The 23,014-nt window shown below is 41.3% G+C and overlaps 1 protein-coding gene across 1 annotated transcript; it reads right to left on the reverse strand.

Annotated features, from left to right (window-relative positions):
• Window positions 1-1,238: 1,238 nt before the first annotated feature.
• Window positions 1,239-13,755, reverse strand: LOC119801250 (membrane-spanning 4-domains subfamily A member 4D-like). Its single transcript, XM_038311739.1, has 7 exons — window positions 13,645-13,755; window positions 11,533-11,692; window positions 9,572-9,694; window positions 7,525-7,581; window positions 5,059-5,175; window positions 3,056-3,157; window positions 1,239-1,432 (listed from the first exon to the last, which is right to left on the reverse strand). The coding sequence occupies exons 2-7, from the start codon at window positions 11,674-11,676 to the stop codon at window positions 1,286-1,288; spliced, it is 690 nt and encodes a 229-aa protein (XP_038167667.1). The 5' UTR covers window positions 11,677-11,692; window positions 13,645-13,755; the 3' UTR covers window positions 1,239-1,285.
• Window positions 13,756-23,014: the final 9,259 nt, after the last annotated feature.

Genomic DNA, 23,014 nt, shown 5'->3' on the forward strand with positions numbered 1-23,014 from the left:
CCATTACTCTGTGTATCACCACATGCCTGTGGCTTACCAGAGATTCTAACCGGCATCCATCTCAAGCAGAGGATCCATGGCTTCTCTGACTCTGCCCTTCTTCCTCCCTGCTTTTAGTTCTGTTTTCTCTGCCTACCTAAGTTCCACCCTATCAACTAGGCCAAGGCAGTTTCTTTATTCATTAGCCAATGAAAGCAACACACAAACAGAAGAAACTCCTACACCAAGACCCTATTTCACTAACACATTTTTTTTTTTTTTTGTTTCCAGTTCCCATTGAAAACTTCTTTGCTAATTCAATAGCCTTGTACATACAATGTATGAAAGATATTCAGGTTCTGGTGTAGGAGGTTCTTCTGTTCATGTGTTTCTTTCATTGGTTAATGAATAAAGAAACTGTTTTGGGCCTGATAGGGCAGAACTTAGGTAGGTGGAGAAGAAAGAACTGAATGCTGGGAAGAAGGGCAGAGTGAGAGATGCCATGGATCTTCTCCCTGAGATGGACGCTGGTTAGAATCTTGCTGGTAAGCCACAGTCAGTGGAGATACACAGATCAATAGAAATAAGTTAAATTAAAATGTAAGAAATAGCCAATAAGAAACTAGAGCTAATGGGCCAAGCAGTGTTTTAATGAATACAGTTTCTGTATGGTTATTTCAGGTGTAAGCTAGCCAGGTGACCAGGACAAACAATGGCCCTGCTCTCCTTCCAACAGGTTCTATTAGCCTAGTAAATGCTTGTGGTTATCAATTTATAGCAGGTCTGATACTCCAACATTCAGTAAAATGAATTGTTAAATTCCTACGGAAACAAAGAGTGAGAACATGATTGTGAAATCATATACATGCATGTGCATGTGGGTGCTCAGAATTCGAAACAGGGAATCAGTGGAGATGACTTAGAAAACCCAAATTTATTTTCCTTTAAAGACGGATAACACTATCAGAAAACATGCAGGGGATAGCACTGTGGGAACCCAAAAGAAGAAGCCAACAAATCTATTATACTTAGAGGAATTGCCTGAGAATACCATGTAGCAACTCTCAGAAAAAGAAATAGCCACTATGAATAGTCCTATATAAGATAGAACAATTGAAAAGAATTAATATCACTTGATATCATGATTTCTCTTAATCAATATTTAAAGCAATGAATAGAACACAAAGCTCTAAAGTTCCCTCCCTCCCTCCCTCTGTACTCCTCTCCCTCTCCCTATCCCCCTCTCTCTTTCTCTCACACACACATGCACATGCATGTACACACACACACACACACACACACACAATCAGAACTGGATATTTTCTCTAGTGGAAGTCTTGTATAGATTTTCTGGAAAACTTTTTTTTTGGTATACTGGTGGTGCCAATGGTTGAAGTAACATGGGAGTTGCCTCTGCAGACACAGCAGGATTTGGTGGCAGAATTACAACAACCTGAGAAATGAATCAAAATGTCATTGAGCCATCCAGAATATCAAGAGCTTCTTATTACTTACCCCATAATGTCCCCCAAACCAGTGTGTACATTGTCATTACTGAGTTCACACATTACCCTGCTTTGTGTCTCAGCTACCATTTGGATCAAATGTTGTACACACAGGACACTCATTCTATTGCAGAGGATGACCAGAGAACTTGATATTTGCAGCTGCATCTTGGAGCATCAATTTTCCATTCCATTTTAAATGGCTTAGCGAAACAAGGTGTTATGGAAGATGACAATAGCACTCTTCCAAAGTCGTTTACTCCTGATGACAGCATCACATCCAGGCTTTGGTGTGACAGCCATGAACAAAGTTCTGCAAACATGACAGTGGCCCAGAATGGCAGAAGCATCATGAGACTTGGGAAAATTCTGTCCATCACAAGCTCAAGTGATGTGGGGCAGTGACAGCATGAAGAAGATGTGCATACTTAAGCATCACATGCCCTAGGCCACTGCTGTGGTGGATCAACAGAAATCATCAGGTACAGCATTATTCAGCTCTAGGGAGCAGTTGCTGGGTTTCACTGGCTACTTTCTCTACTTGAATATTTGAATCTTTGAGGCCTCTCCTGGCATATCATCATCATGGTCTCCTTCTGGCCTTTTTTTCCTCCTACGTCTGTCACTTTCTTATCCCTATGTGACCTTCTTCCTCCCCAGCCCTCAAGAACATCTGCAGCAGTCCTTGGAGAAAGACAATGGCCAGATGTGCACAAGCTGGAAGTTTCTGATAAACAACAACCCGGTCAACACCCTGAGCACACATTATGCAGGACAATGGGGCCTGGAAAGGAGGAATCAGAGTGGAAAAGATGGGGCTGGATTTGATCAAAGCATACAAGATGCAGTTATGATATTTTCAAACAATAAAAACATCAGCATGTGAAAGAAGTCTGAACACAGAAGAAGACTAGAAACCCTTCTTCAGCTAGGTTTCATCTTAGGAAGAGAGCACGCTAGGTGGGGCTGAATGGCAATGGATCCATGGGATACAAACAAAAAGGCAGGGTCTAAAACTGTCCTATAAAGGATGCTACATTCTGTGGCTGGATACCTTTCAGGTTCTTTCTGCAGCTCACAAGCGCACTTCCATCCTTAGAAATGCTTTTCTTAGAAATGGTCTCTGTTTTAATTTCTAAGCATGAGTCCCTGGAACAGTCCTTTGCTTTGTAAAACAAGGATCTGGAATTGGGTAACCTCTGAACTCAGATCTGTGGCTTGGCAATCCTAAACGTTTTCCCAGACTCCCCGGTTCTTTTCAGTCTTTCTCTCCATCTCCCTCTCTCTGAAGGCTGTCCCACAAACTGTCAAGAAAGTGCTCTTGAACTTCCTTCCTAGTCTGGGTTTAAACTCTTTTCTTAATGAAACTAAGAACCCCAAAGGCAGCCTCAGTTCTCTGGTAACACAGCCTTTTAAGTCTGAGCAGAGGACCTTGCTGACCTGTGGATGGTCTTGACTTGCGGGAGCTGAGAGCAATGAAGATATGTCTTTGTAAGCTATTAGATTTGTGAGACTGATTACTAGAGCGATAGAGACCTACTGAACGCCACCCAACAAGGACTGCTACTCACCTCACTGGTGTTACAACAGGCTGCTTTACATCCAAAGGCAGAGGTGGACACAGCAATGCAGAATTCTAGCACATTTAAAATGAGTATCAAAGCATCTGTACCCTAAAAACAGATTCATACAAAGGAATGTGAATAGCGAGTAGAAATTATAAGTTTGAAATATGCCGCCCACTACCATGCCAAAAAAGGAAAGATCCTGGCCAGGGGTTTGGAAATCTAGCTTTTGATGTGAGCCAACCCTTAGACAATTATCTGGCCTCTTGAATATCATTTCTTCTCTCACTATTTTACTAATAAAAATTATCAGAATCCCCAGAGCCTGCTAAACTCTGGTGCTAGAAATTTAACACAGAGAAAACAATAATATTATTTTACTTTTGAAGAAAAGAGACTTTCAGGTTGGCTTTCTAACCAAACTCTGGGATGGGGAGATCCTAGTTTGCAGTGGGAACAGAGAGGGTTTATGAGATAATATAATAATATAGGCTGACTGTCCTGGTCTCTGCGGGCTGTCCAAGTTACCATAGCAACTTCACAAGTAGAAGCAAGATGCTGAAGAATCTACGTGTAAGAGACTGTGGTACTTGCCTTGAAAACAGAGGACAGAATGATGAGCCAAGGGATGCAGACAGAGGTGGAAACATAAAAGCCAAGAAAATTACATTTCCCTATGTCTCCCAGGAAGGACAATAGCCCTGCCAACATTTTGATTGTATGCAATTAAGATTCATTTTGAAATTCTGTCATCCTGTATTATATCTGGATTATGTGCTAATTTGGTAGCAATTGTCACAATATGGTAAATGACTGGCGTGTTAAATACCACATTTGTTAGTGTCCAGTGCACTTGGCTTTGTCTGATTCTTCAGCAAGCCACAGGATCAAAATGGAGGAACAAAGGTAGCAGCACATTTGTTCTGAATTCTCTTGCCTTGAACTGGTTTTGAATTTCTCTTGCCTGGAATTGTTGGGTTTGAATATTCTGTCTCTTTCTCTCATTGATCAGAAATGCTCCCTCTGCTGTAAATTAGTCAGCAAATCAGAACCTTGGCATGTGAGAGATACTGATTCAGCAGGCTCTGAGAAGATTTGCATGTTTTGTGATGAAATATTCCTTGCTCCTGTCTCAACAGATCCAGTAGCCTCTGTGACTCAGACATTGTGACAGGCACAGTGGAGAATAACAAGGAGAAGAGATGGTAGCCTTGTCCTCAGAATGTGACAATCTAGATAGGCAGATTAAGAGTTTCTTTGAGGGTCAGAGAGTTCAGAAGTCAGGTCTGTATGCTCATATTCTTCCTTACAAATATTTAATCACTTTCATATAATTTATAAACAGTCTCACATAACATAATTATAATTTACATAAACAAGTAGAGGCTGGGCCTGTTAGCTCACAATTATAATCCCAACACTGAGAAGAGATGGTGTTTTAATCTGTGGGAATCCCAGGCTATATAGCAAGATTCACATCTCCAGAAATATCCAACAAACACACAAACTGAAAACAGCAACATAAACAAGACAAAAGGAAGACTTTCAACAGGAGTAGCACATGTATATAAGTTTATAATATACAATTTTTGTTGTAGGAATTTTTTTAGGTCACCTTGGATGGTCACTGATAATTCCATATGGCTTTGTTTTTGTACAAAGAACTCACTCTTTTAAACCTGTTTTGTAAGCTAAACAATATATCTTTTCTCTTTAGAGGTTTGGAACCTCCCACTCTTAGGGACTTGGTTTTAGTCTGGGTCTGTCTGGGATGCAGACTCAAGATGACATGACTGTGGTCCCTATGTCTCTGCGCTAGCCTCATTATTCGTTTTCTTTACTTAGTTATAGACGAAAGGGAAATAATCCACTGTCACCTGACCCCTAAAGAGATAACCCTCTACATCCCAGTCATTCGCAGCTCCCCAAAGAGATTTGACAGTCACATTTTACAGTGTTGATTGTTGCCTTTGCAAGAGTGGAAGCCCATCATCAAAGGAAATACTCACCACAATAATTCCATGGCCATAGTTGAGTGCACCCATAGGTACACTGAAGACACTGATTAGACTTGTTGCTGCTGCCACCACAGAGCTAATCGTGTTAAAACTTAGACTGGTGGTGACCTAGAAAGGAATGGGAATCAGTTAATTCAATTGCATCTTTGGTGTAGCACCATCAATATTTGAAATGCACCATGATTTTATTAATACATTTCATCCTATTTCTGCCAAAAGTAGAATCTGTGTCTTTTCATATGGTATCTTTATTTCCAATCTCTTGACAAAGTAAAAGCATGCCGTTTTTCTAAGATGAAATTCCACAGCCCCTGATATGACACTCAAGGGCGCAACATGCTCTTCAAATTTTGTAGTAAAAATTTCTTCCCTTGACACATTATCTGGAAGGCCCTGCCTGTCATTTCCCACCACACTCTTCAAGCGTCTGACTCTTTTCCTTGTATGAATGTTGATAATCACTCACGGCATGTCCCTCTGGCATATTTCCCCCTATGCTGTAGATTTGGTTTCACAATCCTCTTCTCGTGGTTCAATAAAACAAACTTTATTATGAGAAGTAAAATTACTCAGGAAACTGAAAGTTTGCTGTGTCTCTAACATGAGAATCGAAAGAGAACAGAGTCCAGCTCTGCTGACTTTCTCACAGGGTTAGGTAGGTTGTCTCAGTATAGCGAGAGGGACTTAGAAAACTCTTAGTCTGAGAGGCAACAGAATGAACTCGCACACGTGCTGTCTGAGTCATGCTCTTTGTTCCTCTGCCATTACAAGATCCCAATCATATATAAATACATTCATTAACAACTTGTTAGTAATAAAAAAACTGCAAGGGATATTATATTCTCAGGGACACAGGTATTCTTTGAAGATATGCAACAAAACTTATCATCTAGTTTGTAGCTGACCACAGCTGAAGCTATGGGGAGATTCCAGCCCTCTCCCATAGGGGCTGCTACAGCTTACAAAAGACAGAAAGCTAAATCATTGAGGGATCTAAGAAAAGGCAAAGAATATGTGCATTATTTTACATTTCTCAAGTGTGATTAATAATATTTGTTCGTTGTTAGTAAATAACCAGAATTTTTTAATCACCTAAATCTTAAGATCTAAACATAAAACAGTTATTTTATTGCATCAAAAGCTGGTACAAAGTGTTAATTGCTATTTTGAATGAGAGCAGAGAGATGCTGGTGAAGAAAACTTGGGACCACATAGGTCCTATTGATCTCTCAAAGGACTATGATATAACAAGACCAGACACCTGCAAATCTGTTCTGTAAAAGTTCACGCCACAAGGACTTCCATCTGGCCAAATCATACTGCCAGGGAGTTAATTACAAAGAACAGACTTCTGTTTTTTTTTTTTTTATACCAGTGTGGGACAAAAGGTTTGACAGTCATATTTATTTGCTAGAATTACAGTTTGGGGGAAAAGTAATCTTATTAACAACACAGGAAGATTGTGTCCTACATACGAGGCATACACTGCCTGAGAGTCCCAAAGCTGAGTTAGAGAGGAGCATCTTATCACACAAGAGAATTTACAATTAGAGACCAAAGGTAATATTTTCCACAGGCCATGCCTGTGTGAATTTAACCTCCATTAGATGTGTAAATCTCTGGTGGATTTGTCTTCTAAATATCAGCTGATCTGCTGTGTAACTTTGCAGATCTCATGACAGGAGGGACATGTTAGTGGTCAAAGCTGGTTAAAGATGCTAAGGAGGTAGACAGGAACACTTGGTCATGGTCCAGAAGTTGAAGTTTTCTGTTGCAGGAAGGGAAATTCAACTGCAGCTTTTAGCAAGCGAGTGAAATAATTGCTGACCTCTTGCTTGTTGCCTTTTATCAGGTTTTGACAGAAATCCCATTGTAACTGGCTTTCTGAAATCATTTATTATTTTATGTGGACATGTGTTTTGTCTACATGTATGTACATGCCTGGAACCCACAAAAGTCAGAAGAAAGCTCTATATTCCTTGGAATGGAATAACTGAGAGTCATTACAAGAAACTCTGAATCAAATCTGGGCCCTCTGCAAGAGCAATAAGTGTTCTTAATCACTTAGCTATCTCTATGGCCTCTGTAATATTTTTTAAAACTGTTATCTTAGATACATTTGTAGAAATAATTTTAACCTGTCAGTTAATGATGTTATTGCCACTGCAAATATTTGGTGTCATTGTCATGGGCAGGATCTGAAGCTTCACGGTTCACTTGTCTAACTTCACTTCTCCAGTTTCACCAGAACCAAGATTCTCTCCGCAACTGCCTGGACACACCGTCCACTCAGACATGATGAGACCTAGTAGCTCAGCTACACCTTTGAAAGTCAAATCCTTTTAAAAGGCAGAGCCTAGGCCTTAGGAAAATAGAACCAACCTTTTTTACATATTAGCAGAGTACATACTTAATGTAATCATTCTATTTTAAGGAAAATTAAAAGAAAATAATTACCAGGACCTCTGTAGTTCTCATTCCTGCTGCAATTGACAAGGATCCTGAGATTATGAACTGATCATAAAAGGAAAAATTCAAGTTAACAATTTTTAAATTGCTATTATAAATCATAGCATACTAAAACTTACTTCTAAATCAACTGGGTCTATTAAAGTGGTCAATGATCTTAAAAGCAGTGCAGTTGACACAATACCTCCCCTGCCAGAAGAACAGGGGGTAAAGAGAGTCAGTGGAAGAATCACCAAGGTTTTTTAAATTATGAAACTGTCATCCCAACAAAATTGTTTAAGATCAGTGAAAGCTAAAACTCCCCAATGCTTATAATAAGATTTTGCACACATGGCCTGAAACTGAATAAGTTAGCTACACAAAATCAGACCAGAAATTATTCTTGTTGAAGATAAATTGAAAGCTGTAAATAAAATAATGACAAAATTATACTAGAATTCTGTAGCTCACTTGATCCTGCAAGTTGGCGATTATTTTCAATTTCTTCTAAATGACTGCTATCAACTTGACTCAACTGACCTGTTTAAACTATTCAGTTAAATATACAGATGTCTGCATTTGCTTTCCAAACTTGGCTTAGAAGATTTAAAAGTTAATGGCAGCATCATCAGGAAATGAAAATCAAGATATACATGTAAGGTTGGGGAGATGGCTCTCAGCCAATTGCTTCCCATGCAGGTCTGAGCCCTGAGGTTCAATTCTCCATCAAGAACTATGGGAGTTGGTTTCCAAGACAGTACTTAATAGAAAATAAAGAGGGAAGAAGAAAACATTGGTGGGGAGATATGAGAGATTCTGAGTCCTCGTTCATGGGCTGAATACATCTTGGGTGTATTAACCCTTCCTAGTCTCGTTTTCTTCATTTATACAATGACAATGAAAACAAATTTCTCAGAAGTTGTGGTGATTTATTGAAGTGGAACATTACATACAAAACAGTTAGCAATATTCCTAGATTACAGTGCAATGAAAACTATTACTGGAGTTATAGGTGCTATTACTACTATTATCATAATCATTGATACTATTATTGATATGTCAAATGTCATGTAACTTTGAAAAGTATTGGAGCCTGTGGTATTTCTCAAATCTTAAACATCTATTGTAAATAGGAAGGGGAAATTAAGGTACCAGGTCTACAACATCACTAAATTTTATCATTCTCAAGTTTATCAATAAATGGAGCTCTCATTTTTTAATGGAATTCTCACTGTAAAATAACCAAGTTTTTGTATTTTACCTTCCACTTGTCAGCTCATAATATATAGGTAAGAAAATGTTTGATATTTTATACTTAATTGACAGTCTGAACTCTACAAAACTTTCTTAAATTTTATTATAGAGGAAACTTTTTATACTTTTAAAATTTCTATTTTCAATTTTTTGATTAGTTATTTTCTTTAAAATTTGGAACAGAATTTACCTAGGTTTTCTATTCTCTTAAGCATTGACGGAGAGTTGATTAGCCAGGCACTGATAACCACCTGCTCAGCTTTGTCTCCTCTGCATTGCTAACAAGTCCTTCATTTCCTTCATTCTTTCATGAGCTTCAGAGTTCAGTGATCCCTTCCCAGGTAGAGAAGTGAATCTCAATTTCCACAAGTTAAAAATGCAAGCTCATTATCCTTGGCTTAGGAATAGACTGGTAAACTCTTTGTGAACAGTGAAAGAGCTACATCAGTATGTATCAAGATGTGATGACATCCTTGTACCGCCGATTAACCACCACTAGGAATGACTAGCCTCTGGACTCCTGAGGAAATTAGATGTGACAATGCTTAAGTAACCCTTGTGGGAGTACATGAGTACACGCTGACACAGTATCCTAAATGCCATATTAAATAAACAACCCACCTAGTTTATGTGAAGGGTATATTGATATTGCAACATGAACAAGGAAAAAAACTGAAAAAGCAGATAAACTGTTCTCAAACTTATAGACTACTTGAAAGAGTAAAGAGAGGATTCCCCCAGGTTAGTGGAGTCACAACAGAGTGTTAATATCTCCAGTTACATAAGATGGTGTGCTACTCACCACGACTGAACCCCAAACTGGGGCATAAACGTACACTGAAAGTACTGGGCGGAAATATGTTATCTCACTCTTCATTATTATACCCAAAATGAGGTTTATGAGAGCAATCAGAACTTGGACAACCTAGACACAAAAAAGTGAAACATTATCCACCACAAAAATGATGTCTATACTAAGTTCTATCAAACCACTAAGTTACCTTCATCCGCACCTTTAATATACACAGATGAATTTTGAAATATTATTCTGACAATAGTTTTCATATACAGATGTGATGTACTAACATATATATTTCCCTTGGAATCTCTCTCTCTCTCTTTCTCTCTCTCTCTCTCTCTCTCTCTCTCTCTCTCTCTCTCTCTCTCTCACACACACACACACACACACAAACACACACACGCACACGCACACACATTCATTTATATCAGTGACTTCAAATTTAAAGGGAATTTACAGAGGTAGGTACTCGGCTTGTAATCAGTTAGACTAAGGGGATATTTGAGTTAAGGGCAGGCAATCATTGGGAAGGTGCATAGGAGTGCAAGACAATAATCTACAACCCTGTATCATCAAACTGCTCATGTTAAAGCACAGTTTGTTCCCAGAGCCCAAGCTGAGTACCTAAGGCTGTGGTTCTCAACCTGTGGGTCTTCATTACTTTGGGGGTTCAATGACCCTTTCACAGGGATCACCTAAGACCGTTGGAAATATAAGACATTGACATTATAATTCATAATAGTAGCAAAGTCACAGGTATGAAGTAGCAACCCGATAGTTTTATGGTTGAGATCACCACAACATGAGGAAGTGAATTAAAGGGCCACAGCATTAGGAAAGTTGAGAACCACTGAGCTCTGGGCTAAGCTCTCAGAGGAGGTAGGATTATGGAGGTGTTGTAGAAGACAGGGACAATGTGATCCGTGGAAATCTGAAAAGCCCCAAACAGAATAAAACTCAATGCTTTTTAAATTTAATTTTGTGTCTTAAGCATTGGCATATTGGTCTCATTCAAAACTTGGACTCTCTTGAAGTGATACATTTTTGAATATGCCATAATTAAATATGTGGAGAGCGTGTGAAAGAAAAGCATTATTATTTGCCAAATTGTGTGATATTCTGAAATGTAATTAAAAATTAGAAATGCCAGCTTCTGTTCTGTGTTGCTTTAGTTTGATCCCATTTCTGTGAATTCTTGGGCTTCTTTTTTAGCTAGTCATGATTTGGCACCTAGTTAGCAATCAGAGGGACTCATAAATAAACAATACATCAGCAGCAAAAAGAATCTTGGCATATTTAAGATATACAACTTCCAGATGGACATAAAAGTTATGTCATAAAAAATGACCATTTTTCAATATTTATAAGAACTAGAACAGTGAAGTAGAAAAGAAGCTGTCTACAGCAACTGCAACTGCAGGGGTTGAAGGGTTGGGCCAGTGAGTACCGTCTGCATTTAGTGACCTTTAACTCTTTACGGATCTTATTCCTTGAAGTTCTCTCTCTCTCTTTTCTTTAAGATACACTCTTCTACAGACAGAAGAATGCAGAAAATAGGGGATTTCTCATCATCTGAGCAGAAGGGGAAGTGATAGCACTATAAACGTCTGAGAACAGTATGCGTTTCCCCGCCGCTGGGCAGGCCTGGGACTGGAGCACAGCAGCAGGTTGCATGGGTTCTGTCTGCACTGAACCGGATGTGGTCATCTCGGATAACACACAACCTAGAACGTACCTGAAGTTTCTCTATTTTAAACATAATTAAATTGAAAATCTGATGTGGCAGAATAACATATCCGTTTTCAAATGATAGATTTGAAAATCAAATGCTGGTGACCATGGCATGTGTTGAGAGAAAGACCATGAGGTTAATGGGACAGAGTACTTGTGTTAGATTTTTTTTATTTGTTAGTCATTTAGATATTTACAAAATCATTCTCCCCTTAGATCCAGAAATGTCTTACCCCGAGGACTTTGGGTTCCCCCTTCAAGAATTTCTCAGCGTTCTCTTTCCACAGTTGTGCCCTTACAACAGACCTCTCTGAAGGCGGAACTTCTCCAGGGGCCACCTCTATGGTGGTCTGCTCTAGTCCTTGCATGGTTGCCATGGCAACAGAAACAGTGCTGAAATAAAAATGAAATTCTGGATGAACCCCTGGAGATGACTCAGTACCAGGATCCTTCTTTCTGATAAATTCCGAGCTAAATGTACCTATGTTATCATAAAAAGTTTAGCTTTGATTAACTACAAAAATAGCTTTAATCTTTTGGTAAAGGAAGCTCTTCTGTTTCTATTTTCTTAGCCTTATTTTTGAGTGCTCATAAATTCTTTTAGATAGTCATGGCTGTTTTGGACTTCATTTTCAAATTGGTCATTGGAGCATTTGTACAAGCTGAATTTATTTCCATTGACTTCATTTCCCCCCAGCTCACTATCTTCTCCACCTCAGCAAAGAAACCCATCACTCTTCTCACTGGGTCCCCGGCTTCCGTCAGCTACAACTTCCCCCTGTTGTATACTACTCAACTGCAATGCAAGAGAGGATTCAACCTGCCTTTGGTACTTCCTTTTCTTGCTCCAGAAGGCAAAGGTGTTCCTAAGGAAACCTAAGCTGTGGAGTAGTCCTCTCCAATGCACAGTTTATTCTCTGTTTACAAAGGGCCTCTGCTGTACCTCTCAGAAATACTTTCAGACCTCTGTGGTGTGCTGAGTTCTTGGATGTCTATTAATATTCTCCTCATGAGTCAGTTACTAACGAGGAAGAATAAAGAGAGGAATCTCTTTTGTCAAATAGAAAACACACACACACAACCTAAATCTCAAGTTTGTTGGTAACTGATGATGGTCTAGAAATGAAATATGAGCAGGGAAAAGCCTGGCCTAAGACCCGATAATCTGGAATCTACTTGTAGCTCTTTCATTAAGATGTGAATTTCTGGCTACTAACTGTGTCTGGGTTACCGTGACTGCGCCTGTAAAGAATGCATTGGGCACAATTGTTCCAAGCTTCTTTATGATCTTCAAACTGCTAAAAGTTTGCCCTGTGTCTTCCACTGATAAACATCTGCATCAGTGACTTCAGCTCATGGCCTATGTGTACCCTAAATGAAGCCAGAGATGCTTGGAGACCTCGTCCAGGTCACAGTCCATCTCGGGAGCAGACTAAGCATATCTGGCTGGGCGCTCAGGCTCTATCATCCTCTCCATGTCCACTGAGTCTGCATGGAATAGATACTGTCTTAACTGATGGATTACAGAGATGATATTTAGGAGACAGAGATGAATATAATGGTAGAAGATTATTAAACGTTTGCAAAATTCTCAGTCGACAATTTAAGGTGTGGCCTTTGTCTTTCTTTTACTTTCCCTTTTAAATGTTATTTTATTTTTGAGAATGTCATACTTGAGTATTTTATTTACATCATTTACACCCCACCCTCTCTACCGTTCAACTTTTTCCCATGTTCCCCATACCCTTTATGCATGTGATTATATAGAATATATAATATACAATATGAATATATATATGTATATATATATAAACATACAACCTGTGAGGTCCATTTAGTGTTTCTCATTTGTATATTGTTTAGGGATAACCTCCTGGGATTGGATAACCCATCTGGGAGTTCACTGTTAGAGAAGACTGATTCTGCCTCTCTTAACAGTCAGTAATTGTCTATAGTTCTTCATCTAGGGGTGAATATGGCAAGATATTTTCAATGGTACAAAACTGGCACTTATATCTTGGGGGTAGCCAAGCACTGTGTAAATGGCCTTACAGAATATTCAATAGGAGGAAATTAATGTCTGCTACTATTAAGCCTAGCCACCTGCATGGTGAGGTCATAGACCCTGGAGGAGAAAATATTACTGCCAATTTACCAAGCATTTGTCTTGTCATTGTCCTTATTCTTTGCATCAAAAACTGCCTCCCAAGGTGCGTTTAGGTGTGCGCTCAACGCAAGTCCAAAATACTAGTGTGTGTAGTGATCTCATTTATCCATCAAGATGTCCTATATTCACCCAGTAGCCATCATGCCAAAAACCTAAGAAGACAAATGTCTGCACCTACCTTCTTCCAGCCTGCAATGCCTACTGTCTGTGTCTGATGAAGGCCAGGCTCTGGGAGAGCACCTCAGTCTGTCCAGACCCAGGACCAAACCCACACTGAGCCTCAGTCTGTCCAGACCCGGGACCAAACCCACACCCGGGACCCACCCCACCCCCACTCCACACTCAGTTGAAATTTGCATGCTTCTTTTTTCACATTTCTAGATCATAAAGGGTGTGGTATGAACTTCTGAAAATATCAGCTTCCTGTTTTTTCTATAAAACCATTAACTAAGTTTTGATTTCTCAGCTAGAGTGTGTATATTTATTACAAAATATACTAAAAACAGAATGACTTACAGGGTTTTTCCACAAGAAAATGATAATGTTTATTGTGGTTATAAGTAAAGATTTATGGTTTGTAAAACTTTGCCAAAGGACTATAAGCAAAATTCTATGATACATGAAAATTTTGTATTATCCATTATTTTGTGTATTAAGATTAATAAGGAGAAAAATATGAAAATGAAATATGGAAATATGAAATCCAATCCAGTGATTAAAGAGCATATGCTGGTAGTAGTGACACAATATTGTTTAAAAAATGGAACTCTAAGGATAGTGGGTGATGTGATGGCATCTGTTTGGCTGTACCAGGTTGTGATAATCATTCCTTCAAGCTCTCCCATGAGAGGAACAGCATCTCCAGCTGTGCAAGGAGGCTTCATGCCATCAGCACACAATAGGAAAATGTTCCAGAAAATCTGCACTGATTGTAGTGCCAGACACCAAGAGAAAACATCAGAATGTCGTGTGTGTGTGTGTGTGTGGTGTGTGCATGTGTGTATGTGTGTGTGTGTGTGTGTGTGTGTGTAAATTCAGTTTAATTTTTTGAACAAACAAATCATGTTTAATGGTCAACAACACTTGTCTTCTGTAGCCACACTCAAGACTTTACATAAAGGCAGTAGAAAGCACAGAAGCTTTGACAATATGTAAGCAAACACAGTTTTCGCCTAGATGAGTCAAATTACGTCTTCATGTGTGCTACTACTTCGCTGACTACTTTCTTCTGTGATTTGACTGCTTTTCATCCATCGTCAGGTATACGATGGCTTTTTATTTTCTTCAAGAAGTTTAGCTGTCTTGTTTTTCCCTCTTTTCCCTCTCCCTTTGTCCTTGTACTATTAAATAACAGTACCTGGACCTGGTGGTATATGCCCATAATACCAGCTATTTGGAAGGCTTAAGCCTCACAAGTTCAAGGCTTGCTTGGACTAGAAAGTAAATATAAGGCCAGCCTGGACAACTCAGTGAGATCCTGATTCAAAATAAAAGCTAAAATAAAGGCTGAAGATACAACTTAGGGGTAAAGTGCTTGCCTTCACTGTTTGAGGCCCTAGGTTCAATCTCCAATACAAAATCACCATATAAAAATTAATAAATCACTGCAGAAAGTACTATATATGACATGACTGTTTATATGTTCCTTATTAAGAAAGAATGTTTAGCGACCCAAAATATATCAATAGTAATATAATATATTCCAATACAAGAATCGATTTTGATGCTGGAGGTTGAACAGTTAGCAAAATATGTGTTGCTCGTGTTGGTTGTTGATTCTGAAAGTGTCTGATGGTAACTCAGTATCTTTAAGCAGTTCTATAACAGGAACAATGTGTTAAGTTTCTCAGTAGAGGGAGCAAGAGAGTCTCTGTGGCAGCAAGAGGCATCCTGCCATCCCTAGCGTGGGCACAGACCCACAGCATGGACATTCCAGGCCTGCATCCCTGAATTTACAACATAGACACTTTTTGGCCAAGAAAAGTATATGCTCACCCACATGACATGCTTTTCCCATTGGCTAACCTCAGGAAACCTGGGCACAGGCAGCCTCCTGTGGCTGTGTCCCTTTTCTTCCTGTAAACTTCATGCATCCTGAAGAACATTGCCCCTACTTGGACCTGAACTTCACATCACATTAGTGGTGGGACCATTGCTGATTTCCCACTCTCTGTCTACACTTAGGAAACTGTTGAGTTATTTGTTGGTTAACTGCAAACTCATTCCAGTCTGGACAAAGCAACAAACTTCCATCAGGTGATTAAATCATACTTTCTCCAGGAAATGATCCCATTCCAAATTTTTCCTTCACTGAGGATGAACTCAAATCTAAGATGCCATCTAGAATTCTGTTACTCTTTTATTATTTATAGCTCAAGATATTAAATGTGTCCTAATACATCTATTGTGGGTTTTCTGATTGGACCCAGGCCACCACAAAGCTCTTCCTCCTCCTCCTCCTCCTCCTTCTTCTCCTCCTTCTTCTCCTCCTCCTCTTCTTCTTCCTTCTCCTCTTTCTTTTCCTCCTCCTGTGTGTTTACATGTGTGGGTGGGAGTGAACATGTGTGGGTGGTTACAACTGTGTGTGAAATTGGAGGCCAGAGGCCAATGTTGGGCAATTTCATCAGTCATTATCCACCTTCTTTCTATTTTTGGGCAGGCTAGCTCAACAGACCTGGAGCTCACCTGTTTGGCCACACTGGCTGGAAGAAAAGCTCCAGAGAACCCCTGTGTCTGCCTTTCCAGTCCTGTGATGTAGGCACGTGCCACTGGGCATGGCTATTTTATATGGGTTCTGGAGACTGAACCCAAGTCCTCCTGCTTGTGAAGCAGGTACTTAGCTGGCTGAGGCCCTTTTCCAACCCCTGATGAAACACTATCAACTTATCCCACTGAGAGAAATTCCCCTGGGTTGGAAGAACCCCAGCAGAAAAGATGCTTATTTCATCATAATGTGATAGTGCTTAAATACTAAATATCTTAGAACACAAGGTAACATATTTATGTTCTAAGCTATAAAAAACAAAAAAGGAAGAAGCAAAAGATCATATAAAAACATGAGATTATATTATCTACCCAAATAAATTACGACTAAGAAAAGAAGAGAAGCAAGAGAGATAACGCTGTTTTTCAAAGTGGTTCCTCTTCTGGAGTAATCTACAAGGACACCTTTTTCACATCGGAAGTGAAATTATCTTCAGCATCATTATAATCAATATACAGGACCAGCTCAAGATGTAAAAGTTGGACAGACATTGTGCAACCCCAGAAATATATAGGGCATTTCTACAGAGACATGGAGAAAAGCTACCTTGAAGTAATTGCTTGTCATTTCCTTCTTCTCGTCACACCTCCCCAGTGCTGCCCAGAGACCATTTCCCCCAAGGAACAGACATCTACTTCCTGCCTGAGGTCCCACGACACCCTGAATTTCCCTCTATTATGCAGTGAGGGGTGGCAAAAGAGTGAATATATAGATCAGCAACAAGAAATTAGGAAAGGGATCCCCTCAAGAGCCAAGTCGCTTGTCAACCCTAAAATGGCTCCCTTAATGTAGATATCTTCTTCCCTGCTCCTATACCCGCCCTCCCTCCATCTCCACCCTCCCACTCCCCTAAGCTCTCTCCAATCTTTCCTTTCTCCCTTCTCTCTCCCCCTCTCCCCTTCCCCCTCCACCCCTACTCCCACTCCCATGCTCCCAACTTTTGCCCTGCCATCTTGTTTCCTTCCAGTTTCCAGGAGATTCTATATATGTTTTTCTTTGGGTTCACCTTGTTATTTAGCTTCTCTAGGCTTGTGAACTATAGGCTTAATGTCCTTTGTTTATGGCTAGAGTCTACTAATGAGTGAATACATACCAGGTGTCCACGGGGATGTCCCCAGCTAGGTCCTTGGGCAGCAGTGCAGAAGGTGCCTGAACTGGCCTTGCCCCACTATCACATTGATGTTTATCTCGAATATCAATGGAGATAGAGACAGAGACCCTCATCAGAGCAACGACTGAGCTCCCAAGGTCCAGTTGAAGAGCAGAAGGAGGAAGAAGGTGAGCAAGGAAGTCTGGACTGCGAGGGGCTGGTCCACCCACTGAGATATTGTGCCTGTTCTAATGGGAGCTCACCAAATCCAGCTGGACTGGCTCTGAATGAGCATGGGATCAAACTGGACTCTCTGAATGTGGCTGACAATGGGGGCTGACTGAGAAGCCATTGATAAAGACACTGGGACTTGTTTCTACTGCGTGTACTGGCTTTTTGGAACACTAGTCTATTTGGATGCAAAGCTTCCTAGTCCTGGATATAGAGGGGAGGGCCTTGGACTTCCCAGAGGGCAGGGTTCTTAAGGAAGGGGGAGGGAGGAGGGGGAGTGGGGGAGCAGGAGGGGAATGGGAGGAGGGGAGGAAGTGTAAATTTTTGAATGGAAAAAAGAAAACAAGGAAAGAAAAGGAAAAAAAGAAGTTAGAAAAGAATTATCTAAAAATTCTCATCCCAGTCTTTTTTTGAAGGCAGATGGACTTTCTTAGTCCATATTCTACCACACACTAAAGAGGCTGCAGGAGTGGGTTGGTGTTTCCCGTAATAGTTTGGTCAACATTCTAGTTGCAGTTTATAGTGTGTAATTATATGATCCAGGAGAGATTGGTCATAAAAAAATTGGAAAAAGGGCATGTAATGAAAATCCACTTGTCCTTGAGCAGAAGGGGACAAGCTTTGCCGGAGGCGTGAATTGTTTCTGCCGCTGCTGCTGTGGGCACCCAGTTGCCTCGATGTTTCTCAAACAAATGTGGTCACTGTTAGTGCTTGCTGCAATTTCCTCACACAGGTAGGAGCAACCGCTTATTGATTTCCTGTATTTTTATTATCTTGAGCTGATCTAAATGTCACCAACTTTTCCTTATGTTGTCTTCCTTTGGTGCATGGTATTTAGATATATGAGGAGTTTGCATTCCTATTTTGGTTATTTGACATTCCTAGGAATTTCTTAATTAATGTCTTGATGTCCTTCACCATCCTGAGCCTTATCTCGTCAAGTGTTATCTCCAGGACATTCCGTTCTCTCATTGTGCAATTCACATTCTTTTAAAAACATGACTAATCTCCCTCCGGAGCTTCAGCCCACACGCTCCTTAGTTATCCTCTCCATACCCCTTCTTATTTTGATTTTCCGCCATTAACACACTGCTTCTGACCTGTCGTTCAGCTCAATCGCTCCATCCGGGCACGGCTCATGGATTCCTTAGAGAATGAAGTCTGCAGGAAACACACCATTAACCTTAAAACTAGAGGGAGAGGGCCCATCAGAACCATTCACACAGGACTGAAGATACAAGCTTGGAAGAAGACTGGACTTGAGGAATGGAGTGGGCACTGAGAGTTCCAGAGAAAAGGAATTCACAGTTCCCTGTGGGCTTTTCCTTCAGAATAGTATAAGACATAGTGTAATGAAGTGTAATCCAGTATGAAAGTGTGCACAGTTCTTCATAGGTTCTTCCTACAGGAATACTATGAGGCCCACAGGCAGATCCTTTCTCTTTACCTTTAAGAAAATAAAAGAAATCTTAATCTGGAAGAAAAAAAAGCAAATAACCTGAAGGTGTGGTTGCAAATCTACTTTATCTGGGAAAGAAAATCAAAAACAGAAAGCTGCATCTGGAAAGGAATGGAGTGAGTTTTGAGGCCATCATTACAGCTGAAGGAGGAGCAGCATCCTTGAGAAGGCCCCAGGCCTATGTTCCTTGATTGCACCTACTTAAGACTGAAGCTCAGTTGGAGTGTTTCAGGATGCCTCCTTTATCTCCACGTACCTTAGTGGAGAAGAAGAACACCTTGGGATAAAGCAGATGAAGAAGCAAGAGTGTCTTTCTAGCCACTACAGAAAGAGAAGCAAAGCCATAGCAGGAGCAGACCCAGAGATGACCGTCTGGGAAATGTAAAAATAGACTAATATCTTACTAATAGACTGAATCCCAGGCTCAGATGTGATGTGGATGTTGGAACTACAGGATGCCAAGTTTAAATAACTATTAGAAAATTGCATAGAATTTTAAAATACACAGAATTGGAGGGTAATTTTTAAAAAGCTAGGAAAAAAATCTAACAAATAACGAACAATGAGAAACACAGATAAATAAGGCAGTCGTCAAGGGCTCATTGGTGGGCTCCGTACAACTGAGGAAGGAAGAGAGCAATCATTCAGACATAAAAGAAACAGAGCAAATAAACAGGGTAGTTAGAAGAGATCTTGATTACCCACTCCCATATTAGGAGGCCCACAACTGCCCATAACTTCAACTCCAGGGGATCTGACACCCTTTTCTGGTCTCTGCAGACACTGTATTCACATGCACAAACCCACACTCACACTCTCTCATACATACATACATACACACATTTTATTTTTTTTTATTTGAGTGGACATTTTGTCTGCATGTCTTTCTATGAACCACATGTATGCCCGGTGCCTGTTAAGGTCAGATGAGGACACAGATGCCCTGGAACTGGAGTGGCTTTGAGCTGTCACGGGTGCTGGAAATGTAACCCAGGTCCTCTGGAAGTGCAGCCAATGAATGCTCTTAACCACTGAGGCATCTCTCAAGACATCTCAGTTTTTAAAAACCTAACTTTAAAGAGAGTTGAATGGCTTCCTTAGAAAGAAGATACTGTTTTATATGTGACATGTTTGGCATCTATCCAAAGCCTGGCATATATAAACAAGCAATGATTATCTAAGAGATTAATGCGATATATACCGAATTTTAGAAGGCTCTCAGAATAAAGAGCAAAATAAAAAAAAATTCTCCTTTTGGAAATAGTGTAATACCGCTTACTACCCTTAGTCTGTCAAAGCTGCACATGTCTGTAGCCCCAGATGAGCAATGGAGACACGTGGAGCCAGAGAGATGCCAGCTAACCCAGGTAAACATAATTACCAACTCAGTGGAGGACCCTGTCTCAAGGCAACAAGGTGGACAGGGATAGAGGAAGACACCAGATGTCCCTCTCTACTTCCACATGCTATCTGCTGATCTCTGGGAAAAATTAAAATAACCGCTGGAGTTTTCTACATATAATTACACAGAAGCCTGGGGAATGTGAGAACAGATGCTTAAATGTGTACAGGAAAGCCGCTAAGGGACTGTTGAGTCTGGCTCTAGATACATTTATTAATATGAACTCTCTAAGCAGATAGTTTGAATGTAATGTTTAAGGGTGACGATTAAGAAGGACTTAAGCCCCTGCCCAGCACCGTCATGACTAAATGTGACAACGAGGCTATACACATGCCCCGGAATGGCCCGCCCAAGGTGCCAAGGAGAAAGCACGACCCTTGCAGTGCCAGGCAGTCGGGCGCTATTACGCTGAGCAAATGTATGGTGTGGTACGAGAGAGAAAGGAAGACAGAATGGTTCATGTGCTGTGGACAGAGGCGTATCTGAAGAGCTGAACGCAGTGAGGAATGGACAGAGGTGATATCTGGGCTATGGTGATATCCGGGCCTAGACTGCTGCCAGGACCCGTTTCTGGGTCCATGACCCTGTTTTGGCCACGGTCTGTGCTAATGTCCGTGGCTCCTGATACCACTGAAGGCTAAGAGGACAGAGTTGTACAGAGCTGGTCCCACCTCTCACTGGCTGCAGCACTTGGAAGAGTAGGTCCTACCCCTCATCTGGGCAGCACAATAGAGTTGACCCTGTTCTTTGGGGTATGGACAAATGGGTCCTGAGGGGTCAAAGTGGGATAGCCGATACCCTCCCCTTGTCTGCTGTATGGTGGTGAGGGCAAGGGAAAGATGCCCTCTCCCCTTCCCCGCTGCCACCTGCAGCAGTGCAAGGAGCTGACCCTTCTCCCTCACCAGCAGCAGCACTCCGGAAAGTGGGCCCTGCACCTTGCCTGGGCAGCACAGGAGAGCTAACCCTGTCGATGCGGTGTGGTTGAGCAGGCTAGTGTAAGCACAGGAGAGCCAGCCCCACTGCTCATCTGGTGGCAGTGTGAGCGCGGGAGAGACCTCTCCTCCTTGCCCCTCGCCCCTTGCCACCTGTAGCGGATGAGGGCGTTGATTCTCCATCATACCAGCTGTAACTCTCAGGAAAGAGATCCCCGTACCTTACCTGTGCAGCATAGTAGAGCTGAGCCTATTGGCCGGACAGGGTGGATAAGCCCTCGATCTGGCTGCCCCTGCCCCTCATCTATCATATGGTGGCATGAGCAAGGGAGAGACGTCTCCCTCCACCCCTTGCCACCTGTGTCAATTGGGAGATCTGGTCCTGAGGTAATGAGAGTAGGAGAGCTGACCGTGCTCCACTCCAGGTGCAGCGCTTGGGAAAGAGTCCCCTGCACCTCTCCTGGGCAACACTGTAGAGCTGGTGTTGGTGGTGCAGGTACAGGTGAGCTGATACTGAGGGCATAAAAGCAGAAGAGCCTCCCCTCCCCTTGCTCCTTGGTGCATAGGGTGAACTAGCTGGAGCAATGCTGGAAAGCTCATCCTATAGTGAAGATGAGGGAGAGCTGGTGGACTGACCAACCCTGCAACTACCCAGGCTCAGAACCAGGGTTGTGTGCTGGCTCATCCCATCTATGATCTGCTAGACCAGGTGAAGGGGTGCATCCTGCAGACCCAAAGCTGCAGGACCGCAATGACACAGGGCAACAACAGGATATCCAAGAGGAGCTCCAGTGAGGGCCCAGTATCGAAGGTATAACGGATACCAGAGGCCACAAGCCAGAGCAATGACTCTTTGCAGTGAACACTTGCAAGTAATGATACATGAACAAAAGTCACTGTGCGACTCACTGTGTCAACTACAGCTTTCATGATGAGATTTTTCTTTTCATTTTCTCTTAAATTTTATTTTATTTTGGGGAGAGGTTGCAAGGGCAGAGGGCGGATATGAAGGGACAGGGAGATGAATGGGATCGAGATGCACGGTGTGAAAGACAAAGTAGATAAAAAAGGAAATTTTTAAGAAAGGACATTAACAACACATTTGGTTGGTTGACTGGGAAACAGCTGAAAAGATAGTGACCTGTTGTAAGCAAGTTGTGGGATTGCCGAACATGTCCTGAGCTACAGTGGGGGGAGGAATTTGAAGGTTGTACACTCTTGGTATGAGTCTCCAAGGGCAAAGGCCTTTGGTGTCAGGCAGTCTACACCACAAGCTTCCTTGGCTCTGGAGACTTGGAATTTGGGCTCAAGCATACTACTGGTGTTCCAGGCTCTCCAGCTTGTAGATAGCCTGTAATGTGACTGCTCAGCCTCTGAGATCCTTTGAGTCAGTCTCCCTAATCGATTCTCTCCTGTATATCTCTCTATTGTGAGAAACAAGATCCTCCGTTACCCGACTCTCTAATAACAAATTCAAGACACTTCAGTAGCAAAAGCCTAGCAGTTCTGTTTTTATTTCTGCTGAACAAAACATCAACCAAAAGAAAGGTCAATAAAGCTGACACATAGATTTAGCATGAAATAGGAGTTCAATAGCCCTAGACAGAGAATTCTTTGCTCTCTCTCTCTCTCTCTCTCTCTCTCTCTCTCTCTCTCTCTCTCTCTCTCTC

The sequence above is a fragment of the Arvicola amphibius genome, chromosome 1 (assembly GCF_903992535.2).
Source record: "Arvicola amphibius chromosome 1, mArvAmp1.2, whole genome shotgun sequence".
Lineage (NCBI taxonomy): Eukaryota > Metazoa > Chordata > Mammalia > Rodentia > Cricetidae > Arvicola > Arvicola amphibius.